The sequence below is a fragment of the Argiope bruennichi genome, chromosome 8 (assembly GCF_947563725.1).
Source record: "Argiope bruennichi chromosome 8, qqArgBrue1.1, whole genome shotgun sequence".
In the NCBI taxonomy this organism is placed as follows: Eukaryota; Metazoa; Arthropoda; class Arachnida; order Araneae; family Araneidae; genus Argiope; species Argiope bruennichi.
The window spans coordinates 59,403,808-59,430,650 of record NC_079158.1 but is presented as its reverse complement, the minus strand read 5'-3'; the positions used below and the strand labels follow the sequence as shown (position 1 = coordinate 59,430,650).

General features: G+C 29.8%; 1 protein-coding gene across 1 annotated transcript in view; it reads left to right on the top strand.

Moving 5' to 3' along the window:
- Nucleotides 1–1,540: 1,540 nt before the first annotated feature.
- The window catches only part of LOC129980997 (protein ecdysoneless homolog), a 29,737-nt gene continuing 4,434 nt past the window's right edge, over nt 1,541–26,843 (top strand). The window contains exons 1-12 of the mRNA XM_056091572.1: nt 1,541–1,785; nt 1,910–2,024; nt 2,128–2,215; nt 4,666–4,844; nt 9,675–9,816; nt 9,893–9,943; nt 10,789–10,917; nt 13,987–14,124; nt 16,423–16,630; nt 21,198–21,431; nt 23,141–23,242; nt 25,561–25,709. Of these exons, the coding sequence (XP_055947547.1) occupies nt 1,581–1,785; nt 1,910–2,024; nt 2,128–2,215; nt 4,666–4,844; nt 9,675–9,816; nt 9,893–9,943; nt 10,789–10,917; nt 13,987–14,124; nt 16,423–16,630; nt 21,198–21,431; nt 23,141–23,242; nt 25,561–25,709 (1,740 nt within the window). The 5' untranslated portion in view covers nt 1,541–1,580. The remainder of the gene's footprint in view (nt 1,786–1,909; nt 2,025–2,127; nt 2,216–4,665; nt 4,845–9,674; nt 9,817–9,892; nt 9,944–10,788; nt 10,918–13,986; nt 14,125–16,422; nt 16,631–21,197; nt 21,432–23,140; nt 23,243–25,560; nt 25,710–26,843) is intronic.

The following is a 26,843-nucleotide window of genomic DNA, read 5'->3' as shown; positions in this document are numbered from 1 at the left end:
TAAATTAAAAACAAGAACTGTTTTGAGTATAGAACTTAATTCTCAGAATTTTTTTCTTTTTTCATATTTCCAAATTTGTCAACAGATAATTTTTCTCTAATTTACTTGCAAGTTAAGGACCTTCGTAAACTTTGTGTTAGATTATTTGAAATGTATAAAAAAGGTTTTGTAATTTTTTTACTAATAGCAATTTTTTGCTTAAAATTATTTTTAAATATAAAACCAAAAAGAAATTATATGTAATATAATGTAAACAACTCTTCTGAAGGCGACGCTCAATTAAATCTTTTATTATTTCAATTTATCATAGTATTTATTATTTTTATAAAAAAAAAACTGTTTAACGAAGGTTGAATTACAATATGTGAAAAACATCTGGTTTTGTAAATTGAGTGAAAGTAAAGAGGAGTTCTTGCAGAAGAATCCCATGAGTGCATTTGGTTCAATGTGAAAATAAACTTATGCAATTTCTATTATTGCAACCTTTTTGTTTCATTTATTTGCGTATGTATTAATTTTTTTTTTTTTTGCATTGAATGAAAGTCACATAAAAAAAACAAAACGATAATAATTCCTTGAGGATTTAGAAACAAGAATCTGCAATTTGAGTCAATTAAATGTTTTGAAAAATTTATTTTACTTTATTTTATGTAATTTAGATTTTTAATTTTTTTTTTTGTCTATTTTTGTTTAGAAATAAAATCTGGAAAAAGTAAGAATACTAACTCGGAATATCATTTCATTTATCATACTCGGAATATTATTTCATTCAATATCTTTTAATCTTATTTTTTATTTCCGATAGATGTCTCTAGCTCAATTGAACGGATTCCAAACAAATTGAATTACCATTTTATTTGTCATTTAATTTAATTTACTTATTTTTTTATTACTGATGCAGAAAATGAGGGCACCAATCAACAGAATTTAGTTTTCCAAATGTTATAAAACAGCGCATATTTTTTTAAATTATTATTATTATCGAAAAATAAAAATACTCCTTCGGAATAAATTAGTGTGCATGAAAATTTATTACCTGAAACAGAATTGTATTAATCGAACAATGAAACTCATTTATAATATCAATCAATATGATTTTTAACTATATTCATTTTCATGCATTTATTGATTTTATTGATTTATTTGATTATGCGCTTGCGCATAATTTTGTACAAATTTTAAAGAAAGCGGAAAGATACTCTAGATTATAGCTGCGATTTCTATATTTATAATTCTTTAAATCTTCGATCGTTATTTAAGTTCATATTTTATTCCGCAGAACTTGGCAGATAAAAAAAAGAAAAAGGGGGAAAAACCCCCATACATATTAGTATCTGCTTTTACTACTACTGATTTGAAATGTAAATATTGTTGGAAAAAGGGTAAATTAAAACAAGCTTTTTGTAGAAAAGTTCAATATAATTAAACATGAGGAGTAGTTTAAATAAATTTAAATATATTACGTAATGATTATTTATTTCAGTTGCATATTTCATGAGCAACAAAATTCCTTTGTGATTCATTTATGCTTAGACTTATGTTGTCAGTTTGTTTTGGCAACTCTACTGAACAAAACCATCATGGCTGTCTGCTTGGACCCATCAGAAAATACCGTTATTTATAAATTATTTTGTCCTAATGATGATGGGGATTATAATTTAATCAGTACGGAAGCATTAGAATTAACAGCAGAAAAGTATTTATCTCAAATTTCTGGATTTCTACGCCGTTATATTTGGCAAAATGATCCTTTTAATCTGCGAGTTGTGGATTCTTCAACAACAGGTTTTTCTTCTTCTTTTTTATAATTATTCTTTAACAAGAATACTGTTGTAATCTTATTTTATATTTTACGTGAGTATATATATATATTTTGAGATTTGTTTGAATGCCTTTTCATTTGTTGCAGGTTTCCCGCCACATTTAGAAGGAATAACATGTTACGAAGATAACGATGAAGACGAATGGTTTATTGTTTATCTTTTGTATTACCTTTCCGAGAAGAATAAGAATCTAATTATTCAGTAAGACTTGCAGAAATTCTTTCAAATTCTTTAGAATAAACTTTTATGAAGATTTAGCAATGAATAATTATATAATTTTTTTTTCTGCATTTCGCCTCTTTAGGATACAAGATGAGGATGGCGAATTCTTGCTAATAGAAGCTGCTGACCATATACCTAAATGGTTGAATCTTAAAACCAGTAAAAATAGAGTAAGCGAAAATTAAAAAAAAATATGCTTTTTATATATATATATAATCTTTATGATTCTGATAATTGCATGTTATATTTATTATTTACTAAACATTTTTTATGATTCTAATAATTGTATGTTACATTTATTGTTTACTGATCAATATTCAAAAATTGATGTTTAATTATAATTTTTATTACTAGTGGTGCTTTTTTTCTTAATTTTATTTACATAACAAAGTAATGTGCAAATAATTTTTATAGTTCTGATGAATCAATCTTGTTATGATTTTACTGCTGATAATATATCTTATACTGAATTGAAATAAAAGCTCTAACTATTTATTCTAAAGTTACATGAAGTCTATAATGAATATCTTTGAAACATAACAAACAAAAGGATATGTTGCATAATTATTATAAAAAGTCTGTAGTTTAATTTTTAAAATTCATAATTATAGTTAATAATTATTTTTATATTTTGTAAATAGTTATTTAAAAATGATTTTTTTTTTAAATCCTCATGACTTTTTCTATAAGTATCCATGATTTTGTATCTATCAGTACTTCATCATACATGAATGAAAATAATTGAATACTAATGCTAATTTAGATCTGAAGATAGCTATTATTCTTGGAAGTTAGGATGACTGAACTTTTCAAATATATTTTAGACAGGATATTAATTGTTCCCTTCTTTTGAATTTCTTATTGATGCAAGCAATTGTATTATTTATAAAAGAAAATACGGCTCCTGTCAGATCCAGAATTGATGCAATTCACCTTGGATCAGTTTCAAATCATTATTTAAAAGTAAAAGCAATGGTATCTGATAAGGATGCTGCATGTCAAAAAAAAAAAAAAAAAATTTCAGGCATTGTTTTTTTTGTTTTTTTTTAATGTTGTGATATGTTTTTGCAAGTTTTTTTTTTATGATAATATAAATCTTGACATTGCTCATTTGATGTGTGCTGATATTTGTAAATGATACTCTTGATTATGCACTTTTTTATAAAACTGTTGAAATACACTTCAATTAATGAGAGTATTCTAAAACTATGAATTGTGACTTTGAATTTGGTTGTAAAACTGTAAAAACTTCTGTAAGATTATATGGAGTCAACAAAAGAAAATAAAAAAAAAAAGAAAGTCATCTTCAGCAGCAAAATTCCTTCAAAAATTTCTAAGTTTATAAATTTAAATAATTTTGTTTATCAGAAATAGTGCTTAGTTTTTTTATTTTATGCACTTACTTATTTGCACATTGGGTCTCGAAAATATTTTTTTTGCAGATTGGGTTACAGAATAAATTTGAAATCAAAATGTAGTCTCAAAGTTTTCTGTAAATAGGTAAAGCATAGTAGAATTTAATTTCCTGCTTTGAAATCACAAAGTAATTTAATTTTTCTTTGTTCATGAAGAAAATATCTAAAAATTAAAATCTTATCAAGATTCTTTATTGTATTTATATGTAGAATGATTGTTAAATTCATTTTAAATCCTTTAAATTCAAAATGGTGTGTCATGTAGCCAGAAAAATGGTCAAGAAATACCTATTGTAAATTGATTATCCTAAAGTTATAAAGATAAGATTGCATCCCTATTGGTAAAATAAGGAAATTACAAAAAGTAACAAAAATTAAAAGGCGATTGATTAGAAACTACATTTAGAAAAGTGTTTGCTATACCATAATAAAACATGAGAAAAGGTTTCATAGTGCTATAGATAAAATCGGCTTAGATATATTACAATTAAAATAATGAACTTTTTGCGACTTGAAAAGTGTTAATCCTTAAGTTGAAAAAAAAATCTATTTTCTGGTATTATCGTAACAAATTTTAAGTTACAGTAAAATGAAATTTTAGCAGTGAAAAATAAACATATTGTAGCATGCATATTTTTAATTAGACTCTGGCTAATCTCCAGTATTTTTTATAATTCCTTATTTTACTGCTAGCAGCACTGTTACCTGTATCAAAAGATTTAATATAGTCACCTTGCTACAAGTAAGTACACATTACTTCTTTAACTATATGAGACACTGTTTTGAAATTAAAAGATTTAAAAGGACTTGACCAATCACTATGTATATTCTTAAATTGTGTAATATGTAAATAAATGTATATTCTCATTGTGAAATATTTTACCAATACTCTGGGTATTCTTAAGCAATTAATGTGGAATATTTTATCCTGTTATTGTCTTAAGCTAGATTAGTTTTAGAAAGGACTTGATAATAGTAAAGCAGATAATAGCAAATAATTATGCCCGGTGTTATGACATGATGTTAAAAATCTTAACTTTTTCCAATTCCTTGGTTCAAATCATTTTTATTCAGCTATAAACAGTTTTCTTCTTATTCACTAATGATACATTTTGAAACAAGAAATGTTGTGTATTTTTTCTAAATATTATAATAAAAGTGTTAAAATCCATAAATATAATAATGAATCAAATGAATTCTTCCAGGTTTTTATTCATCAGGGAGCACTTCATATAATCCCAAAAGCCTGGACCCCTAATGACGCGATTCAGTTACCAAAAGGTGTTCCTTCACTTTCAACTGCAGTCTCATTTGTTCGTCAGTTTCCTTCCATTACAAAAGCCTCCTCATCTGTGCAAGAGATGATAAGAGATCGAATTAAAGAGTAAGCAGTTTTTGTGTTAATTAATCAAACTGATATAGTTCTTTATGCCTATCCATTACAGTATGTATAATAATTGTCTAATGTTAAAAATTTAATTTATATTTGTATTATTCTTTGCAGATAATATGAAATTTTTTGTTTTTATTTGGAAAACTTCAGTCACATATATTTTTCAAAAACGTGATGCCATTTTCTTTTTCATTTTGCAACTACTGGTCATGTTATCTAATTGGAAATAGGCAAATTTTAAAGACTTCAATAATAAACTTTTTCATTTTAGGATCATCTTGTTCCTTGTGATGACACGATAATAGTACTCTAAAATTTATTTTTATTCATTTCTGTTCAGTTGTTTATTTCCTAATCATTTTTAAAGTACCTAATCATTTTTAAGTTAATCCTCACTTAACAAGCATTTCACATAACAAATAAAATAAAATATAAAAAAATTGTCTTACTTAGTGAGTAATGTTTTGCACAATAAGAGGCAAAGAGATGCTGCGACGTTACATGTTGGATTGCCTGTATCAGTTTATGTTGAATGCTTCTTGAAGAGAAACCTCATATTTACATGGAAGAAGTTTTTGCTGGATAGCACTGTCGACTGCAACTCCAAGGAATTTGAGCAAATGCATATGGAGCTTGAATCAGTGGTACTGTGTGTCTGGCAAAGATTATGGGATTAGAGGCAGATGGTCTTCACCAGATACGCAATACCACTGACTTTAGAATGACATTGATGAGCTGATGGAAGAGCGTAGGCAGAAGAACTAATGGAGCTGCATTCTACCTCAGATAAGTTTGCCTGGGAGAGGAAGAATTAATGGATACAATAGAGCAACAGCCTTTCAGTGAAGTAAAGGAAATGCTGAAAACATGGGAAATCGTTGCATTGTAAATTAAGAAGCATCATCTTGATAAGACAGTAGCTATGTGTGCTACAAACTCGTTTAACAATTATACTGTGTCTCATTTATGACAAATTTTGAAGTGTAGCCAAAAACAAATATCATTAGACAATTTTCTTGTAAAGAAAAGCGTGCATCTTAAATAATTTATTTTATTGTAAATTTGTGTGAATATTTTTTATTGTAGTGGAATGCATTGTCCTATTTTACATGGATTCCTATGGGAAAAAAAAATGTTTTAATTAATCAGTGTTTCACATTACAAGTAAGATTCATGAATAATTTGTACTTGTTAAGCAAAGTTATTAAGTTACCAGGAACATAAAAAAAACTCAGATAAAGTTATTGCATCGTAGAATAGAAGTTAACTAATTTCTTTTAAATTTGTGTTCATTTCTTTTTGTCTTCTGTCAATTATAAGATATTTTATAATGTATCTTTTAGTTTAAGTAGTGTTTTTTGGCTTTTTTACAATGTGAAGCCAAAGATCTGCTATTTTAAAATTGTTTAAGCAAGGAAAATGACAGTGTGAAATCATTAGTTAGCTTAATGTGTCTTGGCAAATGGTGTCTGGTGTATTCTGTTATTTCAAAGAGTTTGGCAATGATGGCCGGCTTCCAGGAAATGAATGAAAGCGTACATTAAACACTTTTAATAGCTGTAAGGCCATCAAAAAGTGATTCAATGAAATCCGAGAGTTTCCATGAGAAAGATCACTCGTGAAATGGGAATAAGTGACCGATCAATGTGACGAATAGCAAAAACGGAGCTTGGACAAGCCTTAGAAGTTCCAAAAAGTTCAGTTTCTCACTGAAGAAAACAAACTCATGATGACTCCAAAGATGCAGAAAACTTTTGAGATGGGCTGCAAGTCAGTGCTGGGAGAGATTCTTTTTCACTAATGAGAAGCTCATTACCATCCAATGAGTTCATAACACCCAGATTGATAGGATCTGGTCTGTAGATGCTCCAGGCACCTCAGCAATTGTTGAACATCGTCAACATCCGAAGTTGGCCATGGTCTACGGCAGAATTTGTGCAAGTGGCATAACACCTCTGGATTTGGGGAATGAGAACTTTAAAATAAAGTGTACTGGCGGGACATTTTAGAAACTATTGTACTTCTGTGTACTAAAAAGCACTTCGGCTATATTAACTGGATTTTCAAAAAGATTCTCACCAGTTCACAAGGCCCAAAACAAACAAACAAACAAACAAAAAACACAAGAGTGGTGCATGGCACATTTTCTCGACATGATATCATTTGGAGAGTGGGCACAAAACTTGATGAATCTCAGTTCCATGGGTTACAGTGTGTGGCCCATTTCGGAGTCTAGAGTTTGCACTAATCCACACAAAAGTTTGGAATTTTAAAGCAATAGCTTCGGTGGGAATGAGATAAATTAAAAAGTAGAAGACTTGTGGCCCATTGCTGGAAATTTCAATAAGCATTTGCGTCTCTACATCGCTGCAAAAGGCGGACACTTTGCAGGCGGCGGTAATTAAATTTATTTATCAGTAAATCTCTACTCTTATTATTATTTGTTATATTTTTTTATTTATTAATTTTTAATAAAGTTATATTAAAAATTGTTTGTTGCCACACCCTGTAGGATTATTTATTTCATAAAACAGAAAGTAATCTTTTTTGATTATAAAATTTGAATATTTGGTACTTTGTTTCAATTATATGAAAGCATTCACTGTTTTTGTATTATGTGCTTTTGTTTTAAATTCACCCATTGTGGGCCAATGAAGGTGATAAGAAATTTTCTGAATATATCCTATTGAATTTTTCCTTATGGGACTCTATTAGAAAAAGATTTCTTATCTCATGGACTGGTAGAGATCTTTTGAAATTTGTCTTTCCTTTTTTAAGTAATTCTGTACTGAAATTTTACTGCTGATGTTTTCATCTAGCTCTTTAAATGGATTTTAATATAGTTGAATTATTATTGTATTAATAAAATAATGACATAATAAATTTGTATTCTGAATACGAATATGGGATTTTTTTTTTATTGCAATGCTGTAATTATGCTACAATGAATATGTAAATGTATTATTATATTATTTTTAAATGGAAAAGAATGGTATTGACATTCTTTTGGTGATGTAGACCTAAATGGGTAACATAATGTTAAAGCACTCTGCAACTTGTACACAACAGATCGTGCCGTATTTAGATAGTCTGGTGTTAGTCTACAAGTGGTGCCTGTGCTTCTCAATTGCTAAGGGTGGAGTCACTTTATATTACCACATTACTGTTCCGTAAAAGTGTATCTATTTGGTCTAGGGATTAATTTGTGCGGTTTTTAATAAAAAATTAAAGCTTTATTTCAAAAGCAAAATACATCAATACGTTATCAAAAATATTGTCCATCGCTAGCCACTACTTTTCCCCATCTTTCAGGCAATTTATGAATTCCGTGTTGAAAGAATTCCTCACTTTTTGAAGCGATCCAATCAGAGATCCATTTTTCAATATTTTCTGAAGAAGTGAACTGCTGTCCAAGCAAATCTTTATTCATGCAATCAAACAAGTAGTAGTCTGAAGGAGCAATGTCTGGTGAATACGGTGGGTGGGGTAACACTTCCCATCCGACGTTTTCCAAATATGTTTTGACTAGTTTTGCAACATGTGGTCGAGCGTTATCATGTTGAAAATAAGTTTATTATGTCTGTTATCCCATTCTGGTCGTTTTCTGGCCAGAATTTGTTTCAAATGCATCAACTGAAGTCGATAACATTTTCCATTAATAGTTTCACCAGATTTCAGAAGCTCATAGTACATCACACCTTTCATATCCCACCATATACACAGCATAACCTTTGCACAGTGAATATTTTGTTTCGGTTGTGATGGGCCTGGTTCACCCGTCATTACCCTGGCTTTTTTTCGTTTAGGATAATCATAATAAATCCATTTCTCATCACCAGTAATAATCCGATGGAAGAATCATTTATTTTTCTGTCTTTGAAGCAGCATTTCGCAAACGATTTTTCTTCTTTCAACGTCTCTTTCTTTCAATTCATATGGAACCCAATGTGACATCTTTTGAATCATTCCCATTGCTTTGAGGCGTTTGGAAACTGTTGTTTGATCAACTCCTAATGATTTTGCAAGTTCTTCCTGCGTTTGACACGAATCCTGATCGAGCAATGCTGTCAAATTTTTTTGGCTGTCCAGGTCGTTATTGGTCTTCCAAGCCGTAATCACCACTTTTAAACCGTGCAAACCACTTCTGACATGTTCGCTCAGCTAGAGCATGGTCATTATAAACTTCCACCAAAATACGATGACTTTCGGTAGCACTTTTCTTCATGTTAAAGTAATGTAGAAGAACCTCATGCAAAAACACTTTATCAGGCACAAAATTTGATATTTTCAGTTGAATAAAAATTATTGTTGTTTACGCTTAAACCAAATGGAACATACTAGGCTAGATGCGCAATAACAGTAGTTTTAAATAAATGCATGTTTGAAAAAACGAAACTATGGGACAATAAGCTAATTACGCCGTCTCTTGTAAAACCACACGAATTAATTCCTAGACCAAATAAGTATAAGGCTAGCATATATTGAAAAATGGATTACATTTGACAAAATACCATCATGCATTTTTTCTAAAAATATGTATATAAAATTTAATTTAAAAAATTGTTTATATGATGCCATACACAAAATCTTCTTAGCATCTTGAGCTTTACTTTTAATTGAAATTTGAGTATCAATAGTAGTAAATGATTTTTATAAACTGCCCAAAACTTTTTTATAATTTATGAACAACATATAAAGAATGATTCAAAATTAAATATTGTGAAGGTAAGAGAAAATTTATTCAGCAGTTTAAATATCTTTTATCATGTAAATTATTTATGTATTTTCAGTTTATTATTATTATTTTTTTATTTTTAACAGGTACCCAATGAGGATTGATGAATATAAGCATAGAGCTCATTGCTGTGTTCCATGCCCTGTTACTGCTATCTTGAAGGAAGACCCAAGCTTGTTGTCTCAGGCTGTTAAGGCATTCTACTTAAGAGATCCTATAGACTTGAAAGTATGTATAAGTCTTTTATAATTGGAGGGAAAGGGGAGTTTGTTTAGGATTTTCTAATGTTTTATTTGATTTTCAGGCCTGTCGTGCTATGAGATATTTTGCACCAGAAACTAAAGTTATGTCAGAGGTAAAAAACTTTTCTATTCCTTTTATGTACTTTCTATTGCTTGTGTATTTATAAGTGTAAAGAAATACTTACTTGTGATACATTTCTTTGAAATTTAATGTGAGAGATTCCACAAAATATTTTAAAGTTATAGTATTTAATTAACACAAAAGAATAGACAAATATGTGATTTAAATTTCTGATTCAGAAGTAGTTAGTGAATTCTTCTTACAACCTAATATACCTTCACGAGGATTTAATTAGAAGCACAAAGGGTATCAAAACAGTTCTAGATTTCATGTTTGTACCATAGTGTCTTCATAAAGGTTAAATGAAGTAAAATTTTAATTTAAAATAAATTTTTTAGTTTTTTTTTTTTTTTTGCTTTAAATCATTAATTTATGCACATGTGACAATACATATTTTCATGAGGAGTAACTAATTCTAAGGATTTTTTTCAACAATCTTCCTTTTCCTCTGGGAGGAAAAGGAAGATTGTTGAAAATCTTTTCCTTCCTTACCTATATAAAAGTCATTTGATAATAGACTTTTTATAATGATGTACATGGAACAAATTTGATTAATGCATCTCATCAATTATGTAGTTTTGAAATTGTAGAGATAGTTTGAGGGCACTATGTATTATAATTTTCTGGCTTTGATAATATTAATAATTGTATTATCATTGGTCATGTAAGAGTAATAATTTGATTAGATGTTTTATTCTACTTTTATATGGCTGAAAGGTTTTATAAGAATATTCTTTTAATTATTATCTTTAATCTAATGTTATAATTCATTTTGAATCATTTTTCGTTTTCAGTTTCAGTTGTGTAATTATTTGTGTGCAACATCTTTTTTTTAAGGTTACTTTTACACGTTGTCTGTATGCACAATTATCTAGTCAGAATTATGAACCAGATAAAATGACAGGGTGGAATTTGCCTCCAGTCAACCATCCTGATAGAAAAGCACATGAGCTCGGCATGAAATTGGTAATTATTTATTTATTGCTTGTTTTATGTATATGGGAAAGAGAGATTGCTAAATTTTATGAATATGGACTCATATTTGTATTTAAAAATAAAATGTTAAATTGAAATACATGTTCCGAAGAATATATAACTGTTTGCAGTATTAATAAATATATTTTTACGGATGCATCCGGGTTCTTTCAAGATTTGTTGGTTGATGAAGAACTGTCCTTCAGTAACAGATGACTTTTATTACACACGATGAAACGAATGCACTGAGATGACAAATATATAGCTGAGACAAACACAGGCAACACACAGCAGCACACTACAACAAACAGTAGCCTACAAGTAATAATTGATAGTTAAAACAACCACAGCACACAAAGCAGACAGATAGAATTCAGCAGGAGGAGGAAATCTGCGTAGCTTCACTCTATGGTCTCTCCAAATATCTGCAATTCTCCACTGTCTCCTCGCTTTAGCTGTATCCAACTGCCAACTCACTGCTACTTAACTGAATGCTGCACACGACTTGATGCTGCTTCTACAATAAACACCAGGACTCGGCACACAGCTCAATTCAGTAATCGCTTGAGCTCCACACAATGCTTACATTTCGCGGACTGATCCAACTATTCCGCCGTCTCTTTCCATGACTCAATATACGATTGACTTCAGTTTGTGACTGCCAAACTTTTATAATTCCTGGAGGCGGGCAGTGAAGGTTCTGGAACAGTCAGACATATCTCGGTTCTTATTAGCTCAATCACTAAAATTCTGGAAGTTTCTAGTATTATCTATTTTGTCGCCAAGCTCTGGGATTACTGACATTGCACATGATGAGCATCCAACAGAGCTGATAGAAAAATGGTCTTTCCAGCGAGTGATTGAACTAACTGCGCCGTGAAGCAAAATTATATATTTGTAACAATATATTAATCGTTATTTTAACAACCTGGAAGCATTTAAAGTGCTGATGAATTATTAGTATAATAGTGATAAATTTGCTTTTATTCAAAAGTTGTTATTTATTTCCAGCATATAAATTATTTTAGCAAGCATTTAGAAGTTAAAATACTGTTATTTTAAATGAAAACTGATTTAAAATTATGTGAAATTTATTTTTAAGTAAAATTGAAATTGATTAGAGTGGTTATAGTTTTTAAGATTTATAAATTAAATTTATAATTATCATTATGTAGATTTAGCCTTATTTTATTTAAATTTTGAATATCTTTAGTTTGGATTATCTGGATTTTTTCTGGCGCAAGAGCCATGGTTTTGTGTATGCTGTGCAAAACCAGAATTAAAGTCATATCAATGTAAAATAATAAAAACTGAGTAGTGTACAAGAATACTTAAAATTGTTAAGAAAAAGATAATTTAATCGTAATTATTATTACCTTTTTCGGTTAGTTTTCCTAGCCAAAGTTCGAAATGTACGCGAAAATGCCTACATAAACAAAAGCATAGTTTGCTTCTGTTCTTTCTTGAGAAATTGTTTCTTTTAATCTTTAAACATATTCATCTCGTAAATAATAAATTATCATAATCTCGTGCTAATTTAATATTGTCTAAGATTAAACTATTTTGATGCAATCATCTGACTAATTAGCATAAGATTTCGGTATTTCTGATTCGAGTCGTAACTACTGTGCAATATGCAAATGTAAATCTGTATGTACATGTAAAATCACGTGATCGCCATGAGATCATATAAAAGTGGATGCCAGCTTTTGTAAGGGGATATATCCGAATCCATTCTCCCGCTCTCTGGCTTGCTTTTCGCTCTAGCGACGTTTGTTTGCTACGCGTTTCAGAAATGTCTGAGAATAGACACTATAATACTTTCTGTGCTTTTAAAATTTTGTAAAGTAACTTCTTGATTTTATATTTTCTGTTGAACCTTAATGAATAAATCCCGTTGATGTTTTTAAAAGGATGTTGATCTCCAACTTTTGAATCCTTTGCATCGTAAGTAGTATTAGTATGCGATTAGATGAACTTTTAGACCACTGCGTGATATTAGAGTTTCTTCATAATTAGATGCAGCCAATGCTACTCGTCATTTCATAAGAAGAAATTTTAACAAAAATTGCAAACAATATGTGAATGAGTGGAGAAAATTTTATAGACTTTAAAAAAAGTTGAGCCTGATATGTCTTGTCAACTAAGAAAGATAATGGAATGTTAAGTTTTTGAAAAGAATTGGAAATGTTGGGTTTTGAATTTTAGACTCTCTGACATGGTGTGTTGAACCAATATTTGATAATCATAGTTCAAACACAATGGTGGTTGTTCACCCAGCAACAATTAAAGATGAGTGAATCTGGTATGCAGAATGCATGAACAAGTTAATATTGCATCTACTTTTCAGTTCAATAATGAAGGTGAAGGCTTTACATGAGGTATGATAACATGGTTGGTTAGTTAGGATTTTGTGGTGCAAGAGCCATATCTCGCTATGCCACGCCAAACATTTGGTTGAAGATAAAAAATATACAATGAAGTTCTAAAAAGTGAAAGTAAAATTTGCAAAAACTAAGTAATGTGGAGGTAAAATTGTTTCTAGTTAAATAAAATGGAAAATACCAATTTCTTTCAAGAAAGTAAAAATATTTGAATGGGGATTGATAATATGAAGTTTGTTGTTAGTTTCAAGGTCCCATTGAATCCACCATTTAGAATAAAGAAACATTTTTATGTGCTTCTCTATGTCTCTCCCAGGGATAGAAATGGTCCTTGTAATATTCATCTATTTGGTAGCTTTGTCTGCCTCCTCATTGTCTACAATTCCCACTTGAGATGGTATCTAACACAAAAAAAATAATAAAATAATGTAAAGTCAATTTGGTAAAACGATCAAGAGCCTTTAAAATCAAAGGATGGTTATGAGGATGAAAATAAAATGATTTTATAGATTGCAAAATACTTAGAGAGTCTGTATAAATAATAAACTTTTTCCTTGATCTGTCAGAAATTTCTTTTGAATATCTTTAACTTATGTACAAATCTCATATAATATATTCCTTTGAGATGTTTTATTTATTCTAATGTTATTTTCTCTTTTCTTGAATTTTTGAATAGGCATGTGGTTTCGAAATTCTTGCTTCCAATGCTGAGAAAAGAATGGAAGTTGGAAAAGATGATGCAGAATATGATTTCCGCAGTGATGTTCGATGGAAACGATTTGCAAAAAATTTGAAAGACAGAGGTTATTTTAGGGTAAGAATAAAAGTGCATATTTAATTTGATGATATTGAAAATTGAATTTAAAAGTACAATTACTTTACATGTATTAATGATTTGAAGAAAATCTGTATGAAGAATAATTTTTTTAAGTGCTTTTGCATTTTAATATTTGAGTTTGTTTTATATAGAATCTTTTATTGGATCAGTTAAATCATTTTTAATATTTCAACATTAGTTTGAAATCATAAAGAATATTTTGCAACTTTTGTTTATTTATTTATGCTTAATGATGATTTAGTCTTTGTAATATAATGAAGAAACTAAGTATTCATTTTGGACCATTTCCTTTAAATGATTTGTCTTAAACAACTTAGGCACACAACTACAATTTTGTTGATAAGATCATATGCAGAATTTCATTTTCTTGTTTTGCTTATTTGTCAAATCATTGACTGTTTATGTCCAAACTTGGATGAAGATTTTTTTTTTTTTTTTTTTTTGTCGTGTTTATGACATAGCCGAATTAAATGTATTCATGAGTTCTGATTACTGCTTCTGCAATTTGCTTGATGTTATCATCATACAGATCTATCAACGACGGCAAGACTCCCATTTCTTTCAGATTAACACTCATAGCCGGACACTCAAAGATGTGGAATGGTGTCAGCTGCGTATCTGGGCAGTTATCACTGTTCCTGTAGACTCTTCTGCCCTCTCTGTCGATCTTAATGCCTCTGCGGTGGTTGGTTCTCAGCCTAGCTATAGTTTTTGTAGTGGACCTATCTGCATTTATATTACAAATCGTGTTTTGTTGGTATTGATTTTTCTCTTAGTTTAGATTTAGCTATTGCATTTGCATCTTGGATGGAAATGTTATAGTCGTTAGGGATGACGAATATTTTAAGAGCGGTTATTACGTAACCAATATCAAAAAGTCACAAATACAAGTGATCAATACTTTTCAAAGAGGGGTGTGATTCAAATCCTTGATACGATCTTACTGGTGATATTTCGATTACAGGTTTTGGATCACGATAGAAAGTAAAATTGATACGATATCACTGAAATTTGCCAGAGCGGTGACTTCACTGGAAAGTAACAATCGATACGATCTGTCCAATGGAAGCTCTCGAAAGAAATCTGTGATTGGATTGAAAAGTGAACGGACCGGTTTTTGGAATTATCGTATCGTATCATTGAATTGCATATCACTGAAATTTATCGGAATGGTGATTTCACCGGAAAGTGCGAGGCTTCACTGGAAAGTGCGAAGTCACTGCTCCACTTTACGGGAGTGACCGATATTCGTATTTGATGATGCGCTATTCCATACAGATCATTTTTAATTGCTTGTGACATGATTGACTTTGATTACATGTATTCTGTTTACTGCTGGCGGCATCTATTGGTAGAATATAGGACTAAAGTAAACATTCTAAAGAAATGACATATATTTTTAACTCACCTTTTTCAGAAAATGGTTCACTCTAATAAATAAATTAAATAAATAGTTTTGAGAAAAAAAAATCTTAAGAAGTAAGCTGAAACAGATAAATTAATTCAATCACAGGTTACTTAAATTAGTAAATTAAGTATTAATTACAATTAATAAATTTTATATTTAATATTAAGTAATAATTTTTAATTAATAATATGATTGAAATAACAGATATTTGGAACGCATATTTAAAAATAACAATAGCAATATTATTTGTTATTCAAAAAATCGAGGATTATGCATCTCTAATAGTCGTTAATGTTGAGATTTCTGGCTTCCTTGGCTAATTTATCTGCATTTTCATTGCTTGCAATGGCAATGTGTGCAGGTATCCACTGAAGAGTACAGGTTTTGTTTAAATCCTGAAGATCATGAAGATTTGAAATGATTTCTTGGGTATAGAAGAGTCCCCTTTTAAAATTGCTTTGAAGATCTATTATTTTTTATGATTAAACCCTGTAATAAATCTTTCTTTGTAATTTTTAATTCTTTTGAATTATTGTATTCACATGTACATTGATGGACAGACATATTTCTCTTTTATATATTTCATTCAAAATTTGATAAATTCACATCTTTGGTGTAAATATCACATAGCAAATTTCATTTGTCTTACTCTTTATGTTTTCAAATTTTCAATATTATTGGCAGGCATTATTCTATAACTGAATTTTTATAGACTTGAAAAGCTCTGAAAAGAGTAGATTCTTCTAAATTTCAAAATCAATTTTTTTTTTTATTGATAACAATCTATGTATATAAAAAAAGTATAAAACTTACACAAAATATTATTTTTTGGCATATTATTTTCATATTTTTGTTATTCCTGATAGGATGAAGTAGAAGGCTCCAAGATGCATAATACACTGATGCTTAAAGCCAAAGAATTCTACTTATCATCTTTAAATCGTGGGGCAACTGCTAGTTCCGGGACACCTGCAAGTTCCTCTCCTGGCGTTCGTGTTTTGAAACTTTTGAAAACTGTCAATAATAATTATGAAGAGATGAAAGAAGCAGAAAAGTCTTTAAGGCCTCCAGATGGTATGATGTCATCAATGAATCATGTTTTAAATTTTTCATTTGTTAAAGATATGTTTTCTTTCTTACATGTTTGAATTTAACGATTTGTAAAATGGATGGGATGGGATTGTATTTAACTATTTCTAATTAACTTTATACTCACTTATGGTACTAAAATTCAGTAATTTCACGCACCTGTGTTTTTCCAGTGACATGATTTCTTAATATAAATAAAGGTCATTATAACTGTATATTTATGTTTCCCACATCTTCTAAACAATAAGATGGAATTCATCCAAATTTCGCATGCTTGTTGCTTAAAACAAGAAAAAAGAACTCTGTCAACTTTCCAGAAATGCTAAAATTAATTGAAAACTCAATTATTATTATTATTATTTTTTACAATAACAGGTATAAATCATCCCCTCAGACTATTCTTTCATCATTTTGAAATTCAAATGGCCGAGGTACTTAAAATATAAATATTAAATGTTTTAATGATACTCTTTCCAGCTCATTTGTATAAATGTAAATAAGTTTTATTAATTTGTATCTGCCTCTTGCATTTGCCTCCTTCATTCTGACTAGCATTGTTGAAAAGTAGGGTTAGAGATTTTTCTGGATTAGTACTCTTTTAATGAATTTTGTTTCAACTAAAATGTGATATGTGCATCTAGTATTAGTTTTTGTGAAAGCATTTAGTATAACCATACATTGGCTAACAGTGATGGTGCTTGTTTTGTGATCTCAAAAAAAATTATGAAAAGTAAGTTTTATTTTATTAACTGAAAGATGAATATAACTGGTGTTTTTAGTAATCATCTCTTAAACATGTCAAAATAGTAAACAAGAAATAAGGGGGAATTTAAAAGTTAATGGGAAAAATATTTGATTTAAATTTATCATTTACATTCTTATATTTGAAATGTACAATTTTAAAGCCCTTGAATTTTCTAGAAAAACCCTTTGAAAATCCTTGATTTAAAAAACAAAACAAAATAAGAATAATAATCCTGTAATGACATATTTTTTAATTGATTTTTCAACTCGTGTACTACAGTTTTGCAATTTTATGCCTCTGTTCACCAAACAATTTTTTATTATATTTAGAACCTAATTATCAATTAATTAATAGATTAAACAAATTTTAATCACCTGATAGTAAATTTAAAAAATGGATTTCAGAATTCCGTAATATATGTATATTCCATACTAGCTGACTCACCGAACTTCGTACCACCTAACAATCAATGAACAGTTCAGCTACACCATTTATAACTCAAGAACGGCTGTTCCGATTTTAATCATATTTGACTTCTTATAATAATATATGGAAAAAAAATTCAATAAAACTACAAAAATAAGTATTACAATGGCTTGTCAGAAAGACATTTGAAGATGGATAATTGGTGACTTCGTCTTTGTTTGTTACACAGTCAGTTTGTTGATTCTGAATTACGAAGTTTAAGTCATCCACATCTTTGTTCTTAGCCGCCAAAATTGCTAATTTCAACCACTTGTGATTTTTGTGGTTATCAGTAATGTTCGGGAACACTTTGTTGATGAGCTCATCTTTCGAGGAAACGAAATTCCGAGGAAATGAAATTAATCCGCTCGATTCGTCGACAGGAACACGGCTATTACTGATAGTCAACAATTGCTTGGAGAAATCTTCAGCAGATGGATCGTTCAGCAATGCAACTCTCATGTTTGTTGTCAGTTGAAGTTTTTTTCACATAGAGCCACACATTTGAAGCAAGCATTTATTTCATTGATAGCAGTCGATCTTGGAATGACTGGCAGTGTTTGGCAGAAATCGCCAGATAGTAAAATCATTGGGCCTCCAAAGTATCTCAAGTCATTGTGCAGATCTTTCAATGTCTGGTCAAGTGCTTCTAATGCACATTTGTGCGCATCGTGCATTCGTCCCATATGTTGATTTTAGATGCTACTAAAATTTTGGCCATTGCAGACTGTTTCGAAATGTTACATGTCCCTTGTTCAGAATTTTGTAGGTTTAACAGCAACTTTAACGCTGAATGAGCCGTACAGCATCCTTCCAACAATGTTGCCGCTATGCCAGAAGAAACAACTGCTACCACAATGTCCAATCTCGCAGGAACAGTGGCTAAAGCAATGATATAAGGAATGTCTTCCTAGTTCCACCAGGGGCATCCAGGAAAAATAAGCCACCATTTCCATCATTAATTGCCTTCATTAATGTTATCATACACTTCCTTCTGTTGGGGGTTCAGCAGAGGTACATTCATTTGAACTGATTGATCTAATTCATGTCGATCATATTCACGTTCCATTTCTCAATTAAACGCGTCGTTCATTCCACAATCTGGCGCTGGAATTCCTAACTTCAGTAATAAACTGCCTCACATGAGGTAACACATGTCTTCAATCAACAGCAAAGCCTGGTTATGCATCTCCTCATTTACCTCAATATCGAGGTTTCTCGAACTTACATGAATTCGATGTAAAATGTCTTCTGACATGTTATCCTTGTATGTTCCACAGGTCACGTGGATTGGATGGGAAGCATGTCGAAAGGATGATAGCAAATAATGTGTTTATCTGACTTGGAAATGCAGAAATAGTTGCTTCAGCCATTGTCGTGTTTCAAGGATTATCATTTTCAAGCAAAATGAGCTCTTGACATGAAGCACGAAATGTTGGGCACACTATACCATTAACAGTTCGTAGTGATTCGAATGATGTTGGGCCTCGAATATTCACCAGTAACAACCGCAAATAGAAGCATTCATCATTCTTCGGATGAACTCTATAAATACGGCCAAGAGCATCAGTAGAACGCACATCCGGATTACCAGGAACCGCATCCCCTTTCTTCCGACGTTGAAATTTCTTCGATGAAGCATTCCAAGTATAATAACGTGGCTTAATCTCTGAGTAAGGCAACGTTCGGGCAAATGGATCGCTTTGGCAAGTCGCAAAGAAACTCGTCAGTTTTGTCGCCAAAGGTGCTGCAGCTCATTGAGCAACAGTCGACGCGATGAAATAACCTCGTTGCCCATTCTCCAAATGTACAACAGTGGAATGATGTTCGTGAATAGGGAATGAGAATATACGTCAAATAGCCTCATTGCAGTTCACATATTGACCAACTTGATAGCTGGTAATTTCATTGGTGGTTTGGATGCCAAAAGATGCCATACCGTGGCAGTTCAAGATTAATTTTTTTTGCTTGAACTTTTATGTTATTTAATGGCTATTCTGTTATTCAAGGCTGAGACAAATCCAAAAAAAACAAAAAACAAATATTAAAATCGGTACAGCCGTCCTTGAGTTATAAATGGTGTAACTAACATGATTTACAACTTTGTTTTATATATATATAGATGAGTTCTAAATTAAAAACTAAAGATTAATGAATAATTAACTCAAAATATTTTACTTTACGATGTACAAATAAACATCTGTTTTTAAAAATTATCTTTATATATGTATATATATATATATAGCTTTGAGTGATGCTGATTTTTATCAGTGATTACATTGTTTATTTCTGTATTAAAATGTATTCTTTACAAATAAATTACTGTATCATATCAATAATATTTGAACTTTGTATTTCTCTTATTCTTGAAAGATGCAAGGGGTTAGAAGTATGTTCTGATTTTATCAAAGTATCACATTTTTTTCTGTGTTTGAAGACGGTTGATGGAAAAATTTTGCCCTGAAGTTACTTTTAGAAGATATATTTAAATGCATATTCATTTTTTCATACTGGAACTTAGTTAATTCGAATATTTTTAATTTGAATTTGTCACAAACTAGAATTTTTACTCTGGTCCCTTTAATTTCATATTAACATAAACTCTTATAATAATAAAGGAATGTATGTATTTGTTTGAGTGTTGAGCTCTACAGGCTGCACTATTTGACTTAAAGTTACCAAATCAGGTACATGTATGATTTGGAAAGTGATAATGTGCAACTGAGAACAATATTTTTGAAATTTTAATTAAGTATTAAGTAGAATTTTAGCTTTTTTTTTAACATGATACATTCTAACAATGATGCATTCTTTTGTTTATCTCCCCCCTGATATTGTGCAATGATGCAGTTTGGAATGAGGATGTTGATCAATGATAATGTATCTAAGTGACACAAGATTTCATATGCAATTACATTTTCGAAATCCAGTCAATGGTTGCTAGAGAGCTCATTTGACATTTTGTACATATAGATTGGACTGTAAAATAATTTTTTTGAAACTTCTTACAAACATAGAGAGTGTAGGAGGGCTGATGAAATTAATGATTTATCTAGAGATCATAAACTTTTGTATGAATTAAAAATTAGCGAGATCAGACCAGTGTTTGGAGCTGTGTGACTAGTACATTAGTTTTGCTTATTCTTGATAATATATTAATTTATTAAAATTGTTAAATATTATAAATCATTATCTTATCTTGTAATTTTTCTTTTGCTCATTCTTAAACCTGTTATTTGTAATTCAAATAAATTGTATTTTTACTGTCCTCATGTCAAATTTTTATTAGTAATATAGTTTTTCTTTTCTATTTCTAAAGCAAACACGTGTTTATCTTTTCAGATGACAGTTGGATGGTCATCACTCCCGAAATTTTAGATTCTATGCTGGAAAAGATGACAGCTAAACCAATGGATGCAACTACTGCTAAAACTATAACTGATGGAATAAAATCCTTTGTACACAGTTACTCAGATATTGAAGGTGTTGAGCCGCCTATCCACAACTCGAACAGCAAAAAACAAAAGATAAATTTTGATCCAGATGCTTTTAACGAAGCAGTTAGTAAAATTCTAGGTAGGAATTGTAAATCCTTTCTATAAATATACTGTTAATAATTGGGGATTTGTTTATATATACTACAAGAGTTTTTACTTCCACTTTTCAATGCATAAATTTAATCATTTATTTAACATTTGAGTGTATTATCTAAACCCAGGAACAAACTAATCTTTTTATTTGCTAGCCAAAGAACAAGAAACAGAAAATAATTTTTGTTCCTACACTTTTTAAGAGCTATTGCTCAGATAAGAATTGTATATTTTTTTCAAAAATATAGTTATAACCAAAGGTGACTAACGTATTAGTACAGCAGAACTGCAGCTGCCTTCTCTTTTTCCAATGCATAAATTTAATCACTAAATTATTTAGCTTTTGCATGTATTATCAAATCTTACAATAATCCAATCTTTCTATCCATCTATCTTCCATTGAATTGTAGGAAGAATTACTTAGAGGAATTTTCCTTTTCTATTGTCTCAGAAAAGTTTTATCCTCTGCATACTAAGATTTTCCTTGGTCTTAATTCTTTCTGTTGAGCATGGACTTATTAATGCAGTACAATCTTGTTCCCAGTAAGGTATTTTAACTAAGAAAAGTATTGCAAGTCTAGTAAAGCCACTACAGAAAAATTGTTTTTTTTTATTGTAGAAAAATGAAATTCTTTTAAATGAAATTTGAAAATAATTAATAAAGGGAAAAGAAGAAATAATTAATAAATTAAACAAAAAAAAAAAATGCATCAAAAATTATTGTAGGCAAATTTCAGTAGCCCCCCACCCTCTTTCTTTTTTCACTTTTCTTTTTGTATTCAAACAATTTTCTTACAGCATTTTATTTAGAAATGTTGAAATATCTGAAAGAATTTGCAAAATTTCAAAAACTCCAATATTATTCTGTACGATCCTATTTAAATATGGAAAGAAAATACTGTGACTTGGACTGAGAAAAAAAAGAGATGGGTAACTTCAGGGGATACAACTTTTTAAAGAATAACAAATACTACAGTTATGATGCCATATATTTATACACTGAGAATAAAATGTAGTAAGTTTGAATGCATGAAACTAATAAAAGAGAATGAGTAAATGTATTTTCTTTGGGCAGCATCAGAGTGCACATAATGATAGATATAATACCATAATATCACTTTATTTATAGAATTTCTTGTATTCTAGAATTGTCAATGTTCAATCTTGAGATTTGGAGATACCTCCACGTTTTAGAACTCTTGGAATCCATCCCCTCAAATAAAAGATTAGAATTATGTCAGTATGCCCATATATATGTGAACATGATAATGCTACAATTAAACAAGTTAGAAAAATGAAATTAAGCTAGTTATAGTAGCTTTGCTGTCCATTTAAGCCCATCCTGATTGCTCTTGTCTATATTTAAGAATGTGAACCTCATCACATGGGACAAATACACTTCAGATGTTTTCTTACCAGGATGGCAAAAAATTTCATAGACATCAATCATTAATACTGGTTGAAAATGGATTTGCTATTATCTGTTTCAAATCTGATGACATTAAACGATGTAGTGATATACCAAACACAAATTTTTGAGTGCATTTGAATATGGTGATTTAGGACAAGAAGATTTTGATAATCTAAAGTAAACAATAATCTTAACTCAATTACTTTAAGCATAATAATTATGCATTAAAATTCTAGGTATGGCTAATGCAGTAATTTAATAACGTTATGTGTGTATTTATTTAGATTTCCATATACCACACTCTGATGACGATGAATCTAGTTCATCCATGAGTGGCTATTCTGATGATGACAATGATGATGTTGTTTTAGGAGAAGGAAGAAGAGGTATTTTTTAACATCTGTTTTTTAACTTTTCATGTTTGTGAAAGAGTTATTTTTTAATCAATTTTTTTAAAACTTTCTTTCTGTTAAACTAAGTTTGAAATTTTCTGCATTATTGTATTCTTGTTGGCAATGCATGCTTTAATATTTCCAAAACCTAATTAGCAGTTATTGGATTAATTTAACTGAATTTTGAGTTTGTGTGAATATAAACACTTTGTAGTGAATTTGAGAAAAGATTGATTTCAAGATTCCATAATTTTGTATTAATTGTGATTATATATATATATTGATAACAGATATAGTTTCAAAATTATGAGTTAACAAAATTGTGATTCTAATATTAGAATATAATTATGGACTTCTATCCATATCTTTAGAATTAGTATAGTTATTGACATAAAATCTTTTTATTTTAAAAATATAATTTTTTTTTTCAGATTTCCTTTTGTCCTTTCAATTTAGAAGTAATTTTTAACAATAGATTAGCAAATTTTTAAGTTTTAATTTTGAAAATTAAAGATTAAGAATTTTTTTAATTGTAACAAACTAAATTTTGAAAGCTATCAATGATGATGGCTATTTTAAGTAACTATACATAACTTTCAGTTCATTTCGATGAAAGGATTTTCTAGTACATTAAATTTTCTGTATTTCTTCAAAAAGATTGCACTTAGAAAAGTATTAATAAATTCAAAAATACTTGCAGCTTCTTTTTATGTTTGATCTTTTGGTGGTGCAGCTTCTTTGGTGTTTGGTGCATATTGAGCATTCATTTTCTTGTATCAAACATTGCTTTCTTCACCATTTTCATTCAAGATTATGTAAAACTAGAAGCATTGTACAGTATTAAATTTTGAGCATAATAAAAGATCATTCTCAGCATTTTTATTTCTTGAGGGGTAGAGGGAATAAAAACTTCAAAAAAAATAGTCTGCCAGGGCATTATGTTTTATTAATAATCTCTTCTTTCCAATCTTATCTGGAGTCATCATTCTTATAAAAAAAATGAATATTTGTTTGTCGGCTCATAAAATGTACTGTTCGTTTCAGTATTCTGAGATGACCACTTAGCGCATTTCCGGAATTCCTCATATTTTTTTATTTTGATTTTCGCCCTATTAGATACCTTTTTGTTCAATTTTTTTCATGTGTCTGTGAATATTGTGTCATTTCTGACCGTATCATTTTAATTCAGTATGCAAGTAATCTGAGTTTATTTTTATTGTTAAATGTAAACATCCCCTCCTTTCATCCTTCCTCTCATCCCTATTTTGATTAATTAAACCCATCCTAACGCATGCTCAAAAGCGCAGAGGATTTTAGAATCCATTGTCAAACAATAATTCATAGAATGAAAATATATATAAAAAATTTCAGTGCATTAATGAAAATGTGTCTCAAAAACTATTTTTATTTAATTTATTTTTATCATTTTAAAATGCTTTAAACCTGTGCCTTGACATTTAAAGATAAACTTTCATTTTCTTGAATGTGTTTAATGTGATGGAATTTCTTTTGAAGTAACCTGTAAGATAAAAGAAATTAGGTTTAAAATCATTTGTTTAAGAAAAAAAGTATTATTTTTTTAAACCATTATTTACTTGGCTCATGGATCTGTGAATGTAATTATTAGCAGCAGAATTTTTTTTATTTATTATTACTTCTTTGTGTATATATAACTAATTACAGAATTTTAAATTGATTGTTAATGCTAAGTATTTCTAAAAATTGAAAAAAAAAAAAAAAAAAGATTAATAGTTTTTTTTTAAAACATAGTTGTGGTAAATTATATTTTATTTGAATTGTTAACTAATATTTCATCTTAATATCTATCTGATACAAAACTAATTATTAATAAGTTTAATCTTAAATCTTAGCACAATCTTAAATTTTTTATCCTTCCTTCATCCCCCCCCCCAAAATTATCAAAAATAATTTAATACTACCAATTTAATTAATTAATTTGTAACCCTAAATACTTGGAATACATAATATTTGTTTGCTAATATTAAACCATTTTACTTAATTGAAGAGTTTTGATACCTCAAAATTCAATGACAGGATCCCATTTGAAATTTGAAGAGAACCTTGGTATAAATATTACTTTAAAGGGGGGGGGGAATTAATAATTTTAAATTTGTAGTATAATAAAAATAAATTTTTAAAAATCGATCTGTTTTTAATTTTTTAATTAAAACAGATTATTGTTATAATTAATAACCTGTTTTATTTACAAACTATCACCTAATGATCTGTAATTATAGTTCAATTGATTTTTATATGCACATGCATGAAATTTTTCCTTTTGTATTCTTTAGGTAAATATAATAGACGTAGCGAAAGAGTAAAAGTTTTCAACGAGATGAATGAGTACATGGATCAAATGGATCGAGAACTTGCAAAAACCAACGTTGGTCTCAGTTTTGAAAAAAAGCTACCTCCGAAAGCTTCCGTAGAAGAAGAAGCGGTAAGTGCTTCGCTTCTTTTTTAATTAGGAACGAAATTGGTTTCTCTTCACTCAAGTGGAATTTCATTCAAATATTTGTATGCTACTTGCTAGTATACCCATTATGATTTGGGATGAAGAAAATTTCGTTTGCAATACATTTTCAGAGTAAATAAAATATTTCATACTAGCTATTACTCGCGACTTTGTTTGCATAGAAATTTTGATGTATATGCATGAAAACTGACCTATGCATCTTGCACCTCAATCAATATCTAAGCTCCGTTAATGATTAGGCCATTGTGAGTGCCATCCAGCCTATGCAGATATCTTCTGATAAAGTGTTCTTGCATTTATCCCACTGCTGGAAGGCTTTTGATAGTTCGAAAGTGCTCACTAAAATTGCAAACAGGTCATTGTGAGCAATAAGACAATGATGCCCATCGCCACCTGGTTGCATCCTATGTCCTGCAGCCCGCGGTTTAACGCCTCTAATGCATGCTTGTGTGATATTGTAAATTCGTCCCATAATATTAACTTGCACTGCTGCAAAAGGACTCCCTGGCCGCTGTTTTCAGTGATGTTGCATGTTGGGGTATCTTTGCTTGCAAGATTAAGCGGTAGTTTGAAAACAGAATGTGCCGTCCGGCCACCATTAAGCAAAGTTGCAGCAATGCCCGAGGAAACTACAGCCAGAGCTATGTTGTGGATTGGGCTATCAGAAGATTCAGTACAAACATCTTACCCTTATCACCTTTTGCATCAAGAAAGAATAATCCCACCTCCCTACTATTTACTGACCTAAAAAACAATGTACTTGAAACTATAAGCATATACGGAAAACATATAACTAACATAAATGCAATTTAATTACAAAAGCATTCAACTAACCTAAAAACAATTTATTTACATTGTGTACCTGAAATAAAACAAAACAGCAAATCGTCAGTATTTTTTTAAAATTAAGTTATTTTATTTATCGATTGAGATTGAGATAGCTACAACAATATAATACACATATTTTTTAACTTTTAATTTAAATGAAAATACAGTTGTCAACAATAAGAACAAACTGCACATGCGTGAAATTTCTAAGTCAGTTGGGGTAACGCAATGCAGATTAGAATTTTTTAATTTCCTTTATTCTGTTTTATT